At 39.9% G+C, this 11,961-nt stretch overlaps 1 protein-coding gene across 1 annotated transcript in view; it reads left to right on the top strand.

Moving 5' to 3' along the window:
• LOC101165720 (adenylate cyclase type 1) overlaps positions 1-11,470 on the top strand; it is a 53,483-nt gene extending 42,013 nt beyond the window's left edge. The window contains exons 16-20 of the mRNA XM_011474265.3: positions 4,493-4,639; positions 5,116-5,214; positions 5,617-5,731; positions 8,702-8,826; positions 9,309-11,470. Of these exons, the coding sequence (XP_011472567.1) occupies positions 4,493-4,639; positions 5,116-5,214; positions 5,617-5,731; positions 8,702-8,826; positions 9,309-9,614 (792 nt within the window). The 3' untranslated portion in view covers positions 9,615-11,470. The remainder of the gene's footprint in view (positions 1-4,492; positions 4,640-5,115; positions 5,215-5,616; positions 5,732-8,701; positions 8,827-9,308) is intronic.
• The last annotated feature ends 491 nt before the right edge of the window (positions 11,471-11,961 follow it).

Genomic DNA, 11,961 nt, shown 5'->3' on the forward strand with positions numbered 1-11,961 from the left:
GATACATAACCAAACATTTTGACAGAGGGCAGGGTACATCTCTAAATCACTTAGACATAAGTAAACACAACCGGAGTGAATCCATATATCAAGCTCTCCAGATTATAAAGGTGCTCTATCATTTTTTTGAAAATGTAAAGCTTTTAAGTGCTCCTCAGAGTGGAAAAAAACGGAAATTCCACCAGATTCTGAAGCGGAGAAATGCAGCTTTGTGCTGATATGCCACATTTTACAGTAATGAAAATTTTACGCAATTAAAGTTTAAAGTACACTTATGTAAGTGTACTTTACACTTTAAAATTTTTCAATTTTACAGTTTAAATTTTTTTACACTTTAAATTTTTTCAATTTAAAGTACACTTATTTAAGTGTACTTTAAATTTAAGTGTTAAAGTACATTAAAGTACACTTATTTAAATTCAACATAACATTTTTTATTTTTGAAGCTTTAGTGACACGAGGAAAAAAAAAAAAGAAGCTAAATCCTGAAGAATACTAAAACAACAAAACCTCAAGCTGGGTTGGCTCCAGCAACCCTGTGTCCTGGAAAGGGATTCAGCAGCAAAAATGGATGGATGAATGAAAAAAAAAACCCATGAAAAATATTTGCAATCATCAGAACATCCCGTGTTCTCTTTGAGCCAAAGGTTTATGTTTTAAAAAGTAAAAATATGCAGATGCAGTTAAGTGCCAAACATTTTTCATGTGCATAGTACTTTATCCCAGAATTCCCAAATCTATGAAATCTTTAAAATCCCATGGCATCAACTGTATGGTACAAGATCTTCTCCGTAGATCCTAACCTCAAATTTTAGTTTAGTAAATTCTTGGAAAAAGTTAATGCACTCAAAGAAATTTTGATAAACTTCACACAATTTTTGTGTTTAAAAGGTGAAATAGAATTTAAGAAATATAGTAATAATATCCTGGTGAAGAATGTAAACTGTAATTCCATCTGTTAATCATATTAATAATAAAGACAAACAACCCTTCATCCTTCAACAATCAGCGGGGCCATTCTTCAGACAGTGCAGGGATCATCTGAGGCTGAGACTGTGACGGACTGGAGACGGGAAGCCAGGAAGTAGATGTTTCCAGCATGTTGATGACCCCACGGAGCTACAGTGTATAGAAAGACTTCCTCTTCTTCCTCTAGGCTAAAGTTCAGCCATACACTGTATTCATAACACAGCACAGTGGGACTCTGCAGACTGAAATTCAAAGTTGTGCTTTTCCAACAAAAAATGCCATCCCACCAGTGAATGCAACGGTCTCTAATGTGCTCATATGTGACATAAAGGGTATTTTAATCAAATCAAAATTTCACTAAAGCATTTAATTGTTCGGAAAGAGATTTTTTAAATCCCACTTTTGCCAATATATGTATGTATATCTTGTTTAAGTCAAATCAAATTTTAGAAAATTATAAAAAGCTGTAGCTGCAGATCACTTTTGACAGTCTACAGAAGGGTTTGGCGTTCTGATGGCAAAGTAATGGAAAGGGCAAATGTTAATAAGTTTGTTCAAACCATATACAGTACAAAAGTAAATAAGAAAGGAACATGGCTTCCACTGTTACACAGAAGATGTGAACCTGTGTGCTGACTTCACAAAGAGGCTCTCCGTGGTACCACAAAAAACCTCTAAAATAAACTGTTTTAGGGACCGCTCCACATCAGTGTTTAACAGGAAGTGGGGCAGAAGTATGGCATTCAGCTGGTTCATTCAGGTTTTTTAAATGTAACTGCTTCACCATCAGCAGTAATCTAGTGTTGTAACTGATGCCATACATTCTTGTTTGGTAGGATTTAAAAAAATAAAAAGACAAAGGGATCATCTTTGGTTTACTTGCGCTGTTTATTTTCCGGATCTTAGCTATAAACTGATGGAGCTACCAGTGATAAAGGCTCCTTAGGAGCTAGAAAAAGTTGGCTGACTCTTTTTGCTTTCTTATCAAAAATTTAAAACAAAAAGACAAATCAACCAGTCTTGCTATAATTTACAGATTAATTCTTTATATTGATGAATGAACTAAAACCATTAACCTAAGGCCTGGGACCTTCAGGGTCCTACGCAGTGCTGAGCTCTTCCTAGTACTACATATACAACAAGACTGGCTATGGATACCAACTCAGAAATGGGGCCAACATCAGTCACCTCCTCTACATTGATGACATCAAGCTATATGCTAAGAGCGAGCGTGACATTGACTCCCTGATCCACACCACCAGGATCTACAGTACTGACATTGCGATGTCATTCGGGCTCGAGAAATGCAGCCCGGATGGTGACAAAGAGAGGCAAGGTAGTCCACACAGGAGGGGTCTCACTCCCAGAAGGAACAATAGCAGACATTGAGGACAGTTACAAGTACCTTGGAATTCCACTGGCAAATGGCAACCTGGAGCTGGCAACAAGGAAAGCTGCAACAGCTAAATACTTCCAAGGAGTAGGGCAAGTCCTGAGAAGCCAGCTCAATGGCAAGAACAAGACCCGGGCAATAAACAGCTACGCACCGCCAGTTATCAGATACCCTGCAGGAATAATAAGATGGCCAAAGGAAGAGATACAGACCACAGATGTTAAAACACGAAAGCTCCTCACCATGCATGGAGGGTTCATCCCAAATCCAGCACCCTGAGACTGTATGCTAGCCGCAAGGTAGGAGGCCGAGGACTAGTGAGTGTAGAAGCCACTATCCAGGATGAAACATCCAAGATCCATGAGTACATCAAGCTCAAGGCCCCAACTGACAGTGTGCTCAGTGAATATCTCAGGCAATGGAGAGCAGAGGATACAGTGCTGGAGGACAGATCCTCATGGGAGGACAAACCCCTGGATGGGATGTACCACCGGACCATAACTGAAGTGGCCGATTTCAAGAAGTCCTACCAATGGCTATAAAGGGCTGGCCTACAGGACAGCACTGAAGCGCTCATCCTGGCAGCTCAGGAACAAGCCCTGAGCACCAGATCTACCACAGGCTCAGATCTACCACACCAGACAAGACCCAAGGTGTAGGCTGTGCAAAGAGGCGCCTGAAACAATCCAGCACATAACTGCAGGGTGTAAGATGCTGGCAGGTAAAGCATACATGGAGCTCCACAATCAAGTGGCTGGAATTAAATACAGGAACATGAGTGCAGAATATCAACTGGAAACCCCATGGTCGAAATGGGAAACACCTCCAAGGTGGTACAGAATGAAAGGGCAAAGATCCTGTGGGACTTCCAGATCCAGACTGATAGGATGGTAATGGCGAACCAACCAGACATTGTAGTGGTGGACAAAGAACAGAGGAAAGCCGTTGTGGTGGATGTGGCAGTGCCAAGTGATGGGAACATCAGGAAGAAGGAACATGAGAAACTGGAGAAATACCAGGGACTCAGAGAAGAACTGGAGAAAGCATGGAAAGTGAAGGTGACAGTGATGCCTGTGGTAATTGGAGCACTCGGGGCAATAACCCCCAAGCTGGAGGAGTGGCTACAACAGATACCTGGAAAGACCTCAGACCTCTCAGTCCAGAAAAGCGCAGTGCTAGGAACAGCTAAGATACTGCGCAGGACCCTCAAGCTCCCAGGCCTCTGGTAGAAGACCCGAGTTTGTGTGAGTAACCACCCGCGGAAGGGTCACAGGGGCATTGTTGTATTTTTTTAATTCAATATAAAATTTTGATTTTATTGAGTTTTAGCTAACTGTTGGCTAACCTAACTGTTTGTAGCTAGTTAAGTAGTCGCTTAACTAGTTTATTATTAGTTGACTGTTCAAACTACATGTTTACTTTGGCTTGTTTTGAATTCCTTCACTACTTCCTAGCCCCTAAAAGACTATATTACTATAATACTATTTCATACCCTGTATTTTAATGCAAATTGGACACATCCTTACTATTTATTTATTTATTTTATTTTAATTCTAAAATGTAACGCCACTCCTTTGCCAAAATACAAACCTAATAAATGTCAACATTTTACAAATTTGTTCATGGATCCATTGTGTTCTGATGATGAAAACATTATGATTTATGAACTTCCATGTATTTTTTTTAAATTACAAATTGTTCAAACACAATGCCTTGTGGCCTATATTTGCTAGTCTTTTGAGGCACTGGTTGTTCGTAGAAACCAGCAGGAAATTTCCAGGGCATTGGATTTCAGAATTGTAGATTTGGACACCAAAAAAACATGGCGAATGTCCTGTGTAGTGCACGATGTAGTGACTGAATTCATTGTAAGCCTTTGTCAGCTATATTTTGGCGGAGCTATATGTGACTATTGTACTCATATTATCATAAATACAGGTAATGTAAAAAAAACAACAACAACGTAGACCTTTATTTCTACATGAGTCCAGCAAGTATTGGCAAAGATAACCACTCTTTTAAGTTTAGCCATGTTTGTTGCTAAGTAAATGTTAAAAATGTTTCATGCTTTGTTGTAATTAAAGTAGAATAATCAGAACATTAATACTTGATAAAACTCATTCCATCCAGGACCTGTACTACCAGTCTTACTCTCAAGTTGGAGTTCTGTTTGCCTCCATCGCTAACTTCAACGACTTTTACATCGAGTTGGACGGGAACAACATGGGAGTCGAGTGTCTGAGGCTGCTCAATGAGATCATCGCTGACTTTGATGAGGTGGGCAGAGAGAGATTCGTCCCATAAAACCCCCTGTCCATAAACCAGCTGTTTTTATACACTTCTCCCCGCAGATTGCATGTCTGCCGGCTCCTTCTGTGGAGAATACGGAGGGAAGCCTTAAGAGTCGTGTGTCACCCATGATATCATCTTCTCAAAGATGACATTGCGGCAGTGACTGAGGTTTAAAGAAACACTGTGTTTATTGACGGATTATAATTGGCGATGGTTGCGGTTGGGAAAGTTTTCCAAAACGAGGAATCACTTGCAGATGATGTCTGGATGACTCGAATCTGTAATCAGCAGCACAAAGCATTAATTTAAAAGAGTGTGAATCATCTGTGTTGATATACATTTGGATTCCTTTTCCAGGAAAAAAAATAAACGAACCATTAAGATGAAATTCCTTGGAAATAATCAGCTTTGAGATCTATGTTTTTCCCTAACACCGACTTCCTTCATTTCTTTCATTTCAGCTGATGGATAAAGAGTGCTACAGAGATATCGAGAAAATTAAGACCATTGGTAGTACGTACATGGCTGCAGTCGGGCTGGTTCCTACAACTGCTTCCAAGGTACATGTGCACAAGCTTAATTTAGATCCTGTTTAGTGTTTGAGAAGCATTAGCTGAAATGTCATTGTTAAGAGGAATTTTCACAAAAATAAATTTTCTATTTAAAACCAAGCCACATTTGACTAAACAAAGTCATTAACAAAGGATTACGGGCCTGTTTGGCGTCAGCATATCCTGCATTCAAGTTGTTTTTAACCCTACAAAGCTGACAAACAAAAGAGTCCTTTCTGCCAATTCTGCAGAGCTCGACTTGGACTTTACATTTGTAAGCCTTTGTGATTGTTTTTGAGCATAATAAGGTCATGCATGTTAAGAGGAATTTGAGTTAATATTACTTTTTTGCCTAATAATATTGGGGATCTGTTCTTCCACCTTTTTTTTTCTTGTGCATATGATTCATAGGCAAAAAAGTCCATCACCTCGCATTTGTGCACAGTGTCGGATTTCGCCATTGAGATGTTTAATGTCCTGGATGCCATTAACTACCAATCGTACAACGACTTTGTCCTGAGAGTCGGTGAGTCAACACGTCTGATGTCAAACTTTGACCTGTATGTGCTCCTTGGATTCCCATTAAAGTTAATTGCCAGTAAATTTGCTGGGAAATGCATCACATAAAGAGCACCCCCCCCCCAATCCACCCACCGGGAAACTCGGCACAGATCGACCTGAAGTCTTAGTCCCCATTGTGTTGGGTATCCTGTGAGTAGCGTAAACTCCTGTATACATTGCTATCCTGTCTGCAGAGTATGTTAAAAATCCACTTTTGTTTACACTGAGAAACGATATTTTTAGGAAATGTTGAAGAACCGCCAAAAACAACTTCAATGAAGACGTTTTATTAAAGATGACAAACATTGGACAAAATGAAAAACCTTGAAAGGAATCATTTTATGTTGCCATTTAAGGCATTCAACAGCAGAAGGGTCAAGTCAAGACGAGCTGTCTGCAGGCGGAAAATGGACAAATCTGAATGGGGCGTGCAAGTAACCTGCAGAGAATGTCAAAGTTGCAGAGTGCCAAGCAAGCCCGTAGAGAGAAAATGTTCAAATACTTTTTGTAACACCCACTAAACAACACGTAAAGGGGAGTAAGAGTGAAGTAGTGAATATGTTCATTAACCCCCTAAAATCCTGTGAACTGCGCAAGGGGCCCATTGGTGCTGTTCAAGTGACACTGTAAGTGAGAAGCCTGACTGTTTGAATTTAGGACAACAGACAAGAAAGCGCTAAATGTGTTCTTGAACATGTGTTTTTAGCCCATGGTGTTCACATTAGACGTGCATGAAGGGGTTTCTTTTTCTTTTTCTACAGTTTACTAGCGCATGTCCGCCATCTACAGTTGGAAGAGGCTTGGTGTGAAATGTCAAAGTTGTGCAAATCTTGTTCTAGACTTTTTCTTTCACAGTTCTAAAAAAGGAAAGCTCGAAAAAAACTTGGTGTCATATAATTCTGGCCAGGAACTGCTATAATTAACTGCTAGATTTAATTTATCTTCCACGATAAATTTTCAAATGGTTGGCACTTCTGTAATTAAAACTACTAAATACGAGTCTCTGATTGGTTAAAGTTTAACATGAGAGTTCTGAACGGGCATATACGTACATTTAAATAAGACTTTTCATTGAAAGTGGTCACTTGAATGTGCGTTACGTGTTAAGTGATTATCTTATAGCCAATTATATAAACACTGCAGCTCTGTTTTAAGTTTGTCATCAATCAGCGTGATGTTTGAGCCCCAGGGAAATAACAGCGTCATCGGAATATAAGAGAGAACGGGAAAAGTTGAGCACTTGATGTCAGTCGTTGATGTACAGAACAAAGAGTATAAGACCTATAATACTGCCCTGTGGAACACCTAGAGAGCACTTTAGAGGCGGTGATGTTGTTAAGCGGATTTTTAAACCGACTCGCGCGCACAAACCTCAAGTGCATGTGACTAAGACGTCAAACTAGAAGTAAGAAGTGTTGGAGGGAAAACCCTTTTTTGAAACTGTTTCTTTTTTTGCCTTTTGATGAATAGTGTCATCATGTAAAACTGCCGATTGTGTGATTTTAAAAAATCATAAGTAATCTAGGACATATATGGTCATTTTAGTTGCACTGCTGAGTGGAAGAAAAACATGTTTGTATCGAAGCAAAGCATGCTGGTCAAGTGAGGAATTTCCTCAGATACTCTGTGATCAACCAGTGTATTATTTCAGGGTTTATCCTACTTTTAAAATGTGATTCTCTTTGGAGCAAAATTCTCATTATTTTAGGATTGTTTGCCATAAACCAAATGTTATTAATTCAGATTCATGCTTTAGGAAAATAATTACAGATCTCTTGATTTCAGTTTTGATGAGATTTTTTGATTAGATAAACTCTTTTATGCACCTGTGCCCAAAATTACATCTTAAATGAACTTTAGACATGAACCATAAAATCAAACATTTTCTGGCTGCAGTATGTTTTATGAGCTCATTTTATGAGCTCATTTTATGAGCTCATAAAACATTTGTGTTCCCCAAAATAAGACAAAATTTCAGTCAAATTGAAGTAAATTTGACTTAGTTTACCTTTACTGTTTAGGATACATTTAAAGGAAAATGCATGTGTTCTTTGTTTTTTTAAAATGCTGTTATTTTTCCCCAAATATAATACAGTATATTGAATAAGTAGTTCTATAGTCAATGAAGATGGTTTTTTTTTTTTGGTTAGATGTTCTTCTTCAGTGAACTTTCTTGTTTCATCCCTTTTAATTTTGAATTCAAGTAAACATTATGAAAGACAAGAGACTCATTTGAATGGCCATCCTTACCAACAACAGTAAAATGACTGCATGGCTCTGCCATCCACTTATTTATTCAGAATTCCCCATCAGCATGGTGCATCAAAAAACAAAAGAGTTCCCGAGTTTTGTTGTTTTGCATTTTGTTGTAAAATCTCAAAAAAATTATGTGCAATTTTTTCCCCATATTTTCTTGGATCCTTTCTTCTTTTATTTAGAGGAAAATAATCAAACTTTTGAAAGCCTTTCAAATTCAGAAGAAAACTAGGAAGTAAAAAGTGGGTCAAATACCTGGAGAGTTGTATTATCTTGGAGGGGTTTCACAGTTTTATTTTTAGTATTTTAGGTTTTGCACTGCTTTGTGCTGTTGGGCATTAAACTCTCGGCTTGAATCTTCTAGCTGTGGGTTATGGAGTTATGGTTTGGCCACCGTCTGGCTGTGTTGGGAAGAACATCTGGCATGAAAACCTGCCAAGCCTCTGTGTGAACTGCTTCACTAAAAAATATGAGCATGAAGAAGAAGTTGTTCCCAGCATGAGGCCAGAAACCATACAAAAGCAGAGTAATGGTTGGATGAATTATGATGTAAAGAAAGTCAAGTAAAAACTGATAGAAAATACCAGCATTTTTACTTGGATGTTAAAGTAGATCTAAATGTAGTCCAACTAAAGTGTACTTAAACCAACTTTTTTTTTAACCTTTCTGTCTACACCAGGGATCAACGTGGGCCCAGTGGTGGCAGGAGTCATTGGAGCCAGGAGGCCCCAGTATGACATCTGGGGAAACACCGTGAATGTTGCCAGCAGAATGGACAGCACTGGAGTGCAAGGAAAAATCCAGGTGAAGCACTGGAAAATCTGTTGAAATTGCTTTGGTCTACTTTCTTCCTCCATTGTTTTTGATTTGATTTGATTTGAAATGGTTTATTTCAAGCAATAAATAGAAATAATGCTTTGACATTTCGCACCAAACCTCTTCCAGCTGGTAGTGGTGGACATGCACTAGAAAAAAGTAGAAAGAGAAGAAGAAGAAGCCCTCTCCTGCTTGTCCAGTATAAATACCATATCATAAACACGTCTTCAAGAATGTGGGTCACAGGCCCGGTGTGAACATAACTTAAGCTGTCAAAGACGTCAAGAATCCAAATGTTTCTTTGCGCTATCCCTTTTTCTGGACAGTCTTATTTCACAGATTAAGGTTTACCAAATAATTGCTATCTTTTCTATTTTGAAATGTTGCTATTACTAGACAAAAGTGGAATGGCGTTTAGATGATACGAAAAAATGGGACCAAGGAAATCAATGGATGTGCTTCTCTTTTAGGTGACGGAGGACGTACACCGCCTCATTACCGACTTTTACAATTTTGTGTGCCGTGGTCAAGTGAGCGTAAAGGGCAAAGGTCAGATGCTAACCTATCTCCTGGAGGGGCGCAGGCCGGGCAGCCAGCAGCAGACCGGCAGCACGCAGCGCAGCTCCAGCGCCTTTGCACAAGGGAGCGTTTGCACAAGGCTAAGTCCCGCCCCTATCGCAGCATCATATGGCAACATCAGGACCCCGAGCCCAGGCGTGGCCACTCCAACCACGTCTACAAGCACCACCAGGTATCTGCCTACGGGGAAGGTGTAACAACACTCTTGGTGATGTGAAGATCTGGAGCAAAGCTGCTCTCCACGCTGCTTCTACTGTCTGTGGAACACAGGGAGGCGGAGACAAGCCGGTCCAATGGGACACCTGAGCTCAGCTGGATACAGGAAGCTTTCGCCACGTTGACATCCTTAAAGGCCAAGGGTGTCTGCGAGATGTCAGGGTGGAACTGCCCAGAATCTGCCTGCAACCGCAGTCTCTGAAACCAGGGTCAAACCTGGAGCAATGATGCACATCCGATAGTGTAGCAGCCGCTCACCCCTTTGTCTATTAACTAAATCAGTGCTGTTGCCTTAGCAACCACTACTAACGAATTTTCTTGCCTTTTTTCACATTTTTTTTTTACGTTGCCTTTCATTTTTTGTTTTGGATTTATGGAGCAGCAATTCAGACAAAATGATCTAACAGTGATTAAAGCCAAATGTGTAACAAGTGCTGGCTGTTAAAGGAATAAAGTTGCCAAAAAAAAACAAACACACAACAGAGGCAGGTACAGTCGTCAGGCACCTATGGGTGTTCGACGTCCCCGCCCCTTAAACGCATGATGCCACTGCTGCAATCCAGTCCGTTCTGTTTCCCCCGTGATACTTCCAGACTCTTCCTTGTCAAAGTGTAGCAATAACGCAGTTTCGTCTCCCAGCTCCGCCCGTCCGCCCCATGCATGCGGTCACCTGCTGGACCTGAACGTGTTTGTAGCCAGTAGAAGTGTGCATTGCTAGCCATTATTCTCAGTGAAGTTTAAGCATGACTTAGACAAAAAAAGCAAACGGAAAAAAAAAACACGTCTTCTCTGTGGTGTGGTTCCTACTGCCTCTTTGAATGATTTATTTCTTTTTCAGTGGAATTTCTTTCTGTTGGTTGAATATCCCATCAGAAAAGACCACTTGATTGGGGGGGGATGGCTCCACTTCTGGACTCATCGAGGTTTATTTTACGACTCAGCATGCTACTCTGAGTATGGCTGAGCGCAGCCTGTCCTGGCACACACACACTGCATGCAAGGCCGTGGCTCCTGCATGCATGCTTTGACGATGCAGGCCGAGCGGCAGGCGCACTCTTCTCTCCGTGGTCCTCATGCATGCACTCAAGGTAGCGGTTCCTCTTGAATGTAAGGTGCTCTTATTGACACGTGTCTTCGAGAAGCGAATCCTTTCCGAGGACACACTTCAGGATCGACGGGCATCAGGCCAGGCGGGGCGTGTCCCCGCCCCCTTCCGCCTGCTGTTAGTCAACAGGTAGCTGGTTCTCAAACGTGCCAACCTATTTTCATAAACATATCAGACTACTTTTATCGTGTCGAGCTGTAGCACAACTGAGTGCCTGTGGCTACGGTTTCTGTGGACTTGCCTGCGTGGAATGCCTGTGTTTTTACCGTTTGAGCTGTTCTTTAAAACGTTTTTAACAATCGCAACTTTGCAGGGATTTATGGGGACGCCATAAACTCCTAGAAATGGAAAGAGCGGGAAACTAGATGTACAGGAAACTTTCTTTAAAGTTTAAAATGAGGATTTTTATATATTTGATTGATCAACTATGGAAAAAAGTTGCGTGTAGTATTTTTTTTCGTGTAAATTGGATATTTTCATACTGTACGATACGGGTTTCAATTGTTATATGTAGGCATTACCGGCTATATCTGTCTTTTTCAGAGATATATTAGGATTAATCTGATATTTGTCATGTTCTTTTGGTTGAAGATGTATTTATGAAGATGTTTTATGTGAATGTACATTTTGTTAAAGAGCGTATTTTATACTAAGTGTTTGCACTGCAAGAATATTGACGTATTATAAAAATAAAGTCAGCGGGAATGCCATTCCTGCAGAAAAACAACAAAACATTGATCCTTCTGGGCTCATTTCATCTTACACTTAGGCCGGAGTTAGGTAACAGCAGAAAACACCAGCTGATTTCAGGTTAGGGCAACATAAAGGTCAATGTCAGCCTCATGCTAACAAAAACATGTCCCATTTCAGAAGAAGTTTGTGCACTTGTATTTTTGTTTCAGTAAATAAAAACATGAAAAGACATAACGTTATATTTTTTAAATTAAATCTAATTTTTAAGGGAAGAAAACTAAATATTAACCTTTGATTTTGAAATTTGTGCTTGAGATTTTCACATATAAAGTTAATGTAAAAACGTACAGGTGTTTGCATTTCACCCATTTTCCCATCATTGTCGCATAAAAAGGAATTCCCAAAAGTGTAATCTAGAGTAAAACATTGTAAGTATAGAACTTCTATGTGTTTTGCAATGAACTAATTAGAACCAATAAGCATTCATATGAAAAGAAAGAACAAACTCAAAGTTTTAAGGAAGAGGAACA

This window comes from Oryzias latipes, chromosome 4, assembly GCF_002234675.1.
Source record: "Oryzias latipes chromosome 4, ASM223467v1".
Lineage (NCBI taxonomy): Eukaryota > Metazoa > Chordata > Actinopteri > Beloniformes > Adrianichthyidae > Oryzias > Oryzias latipes.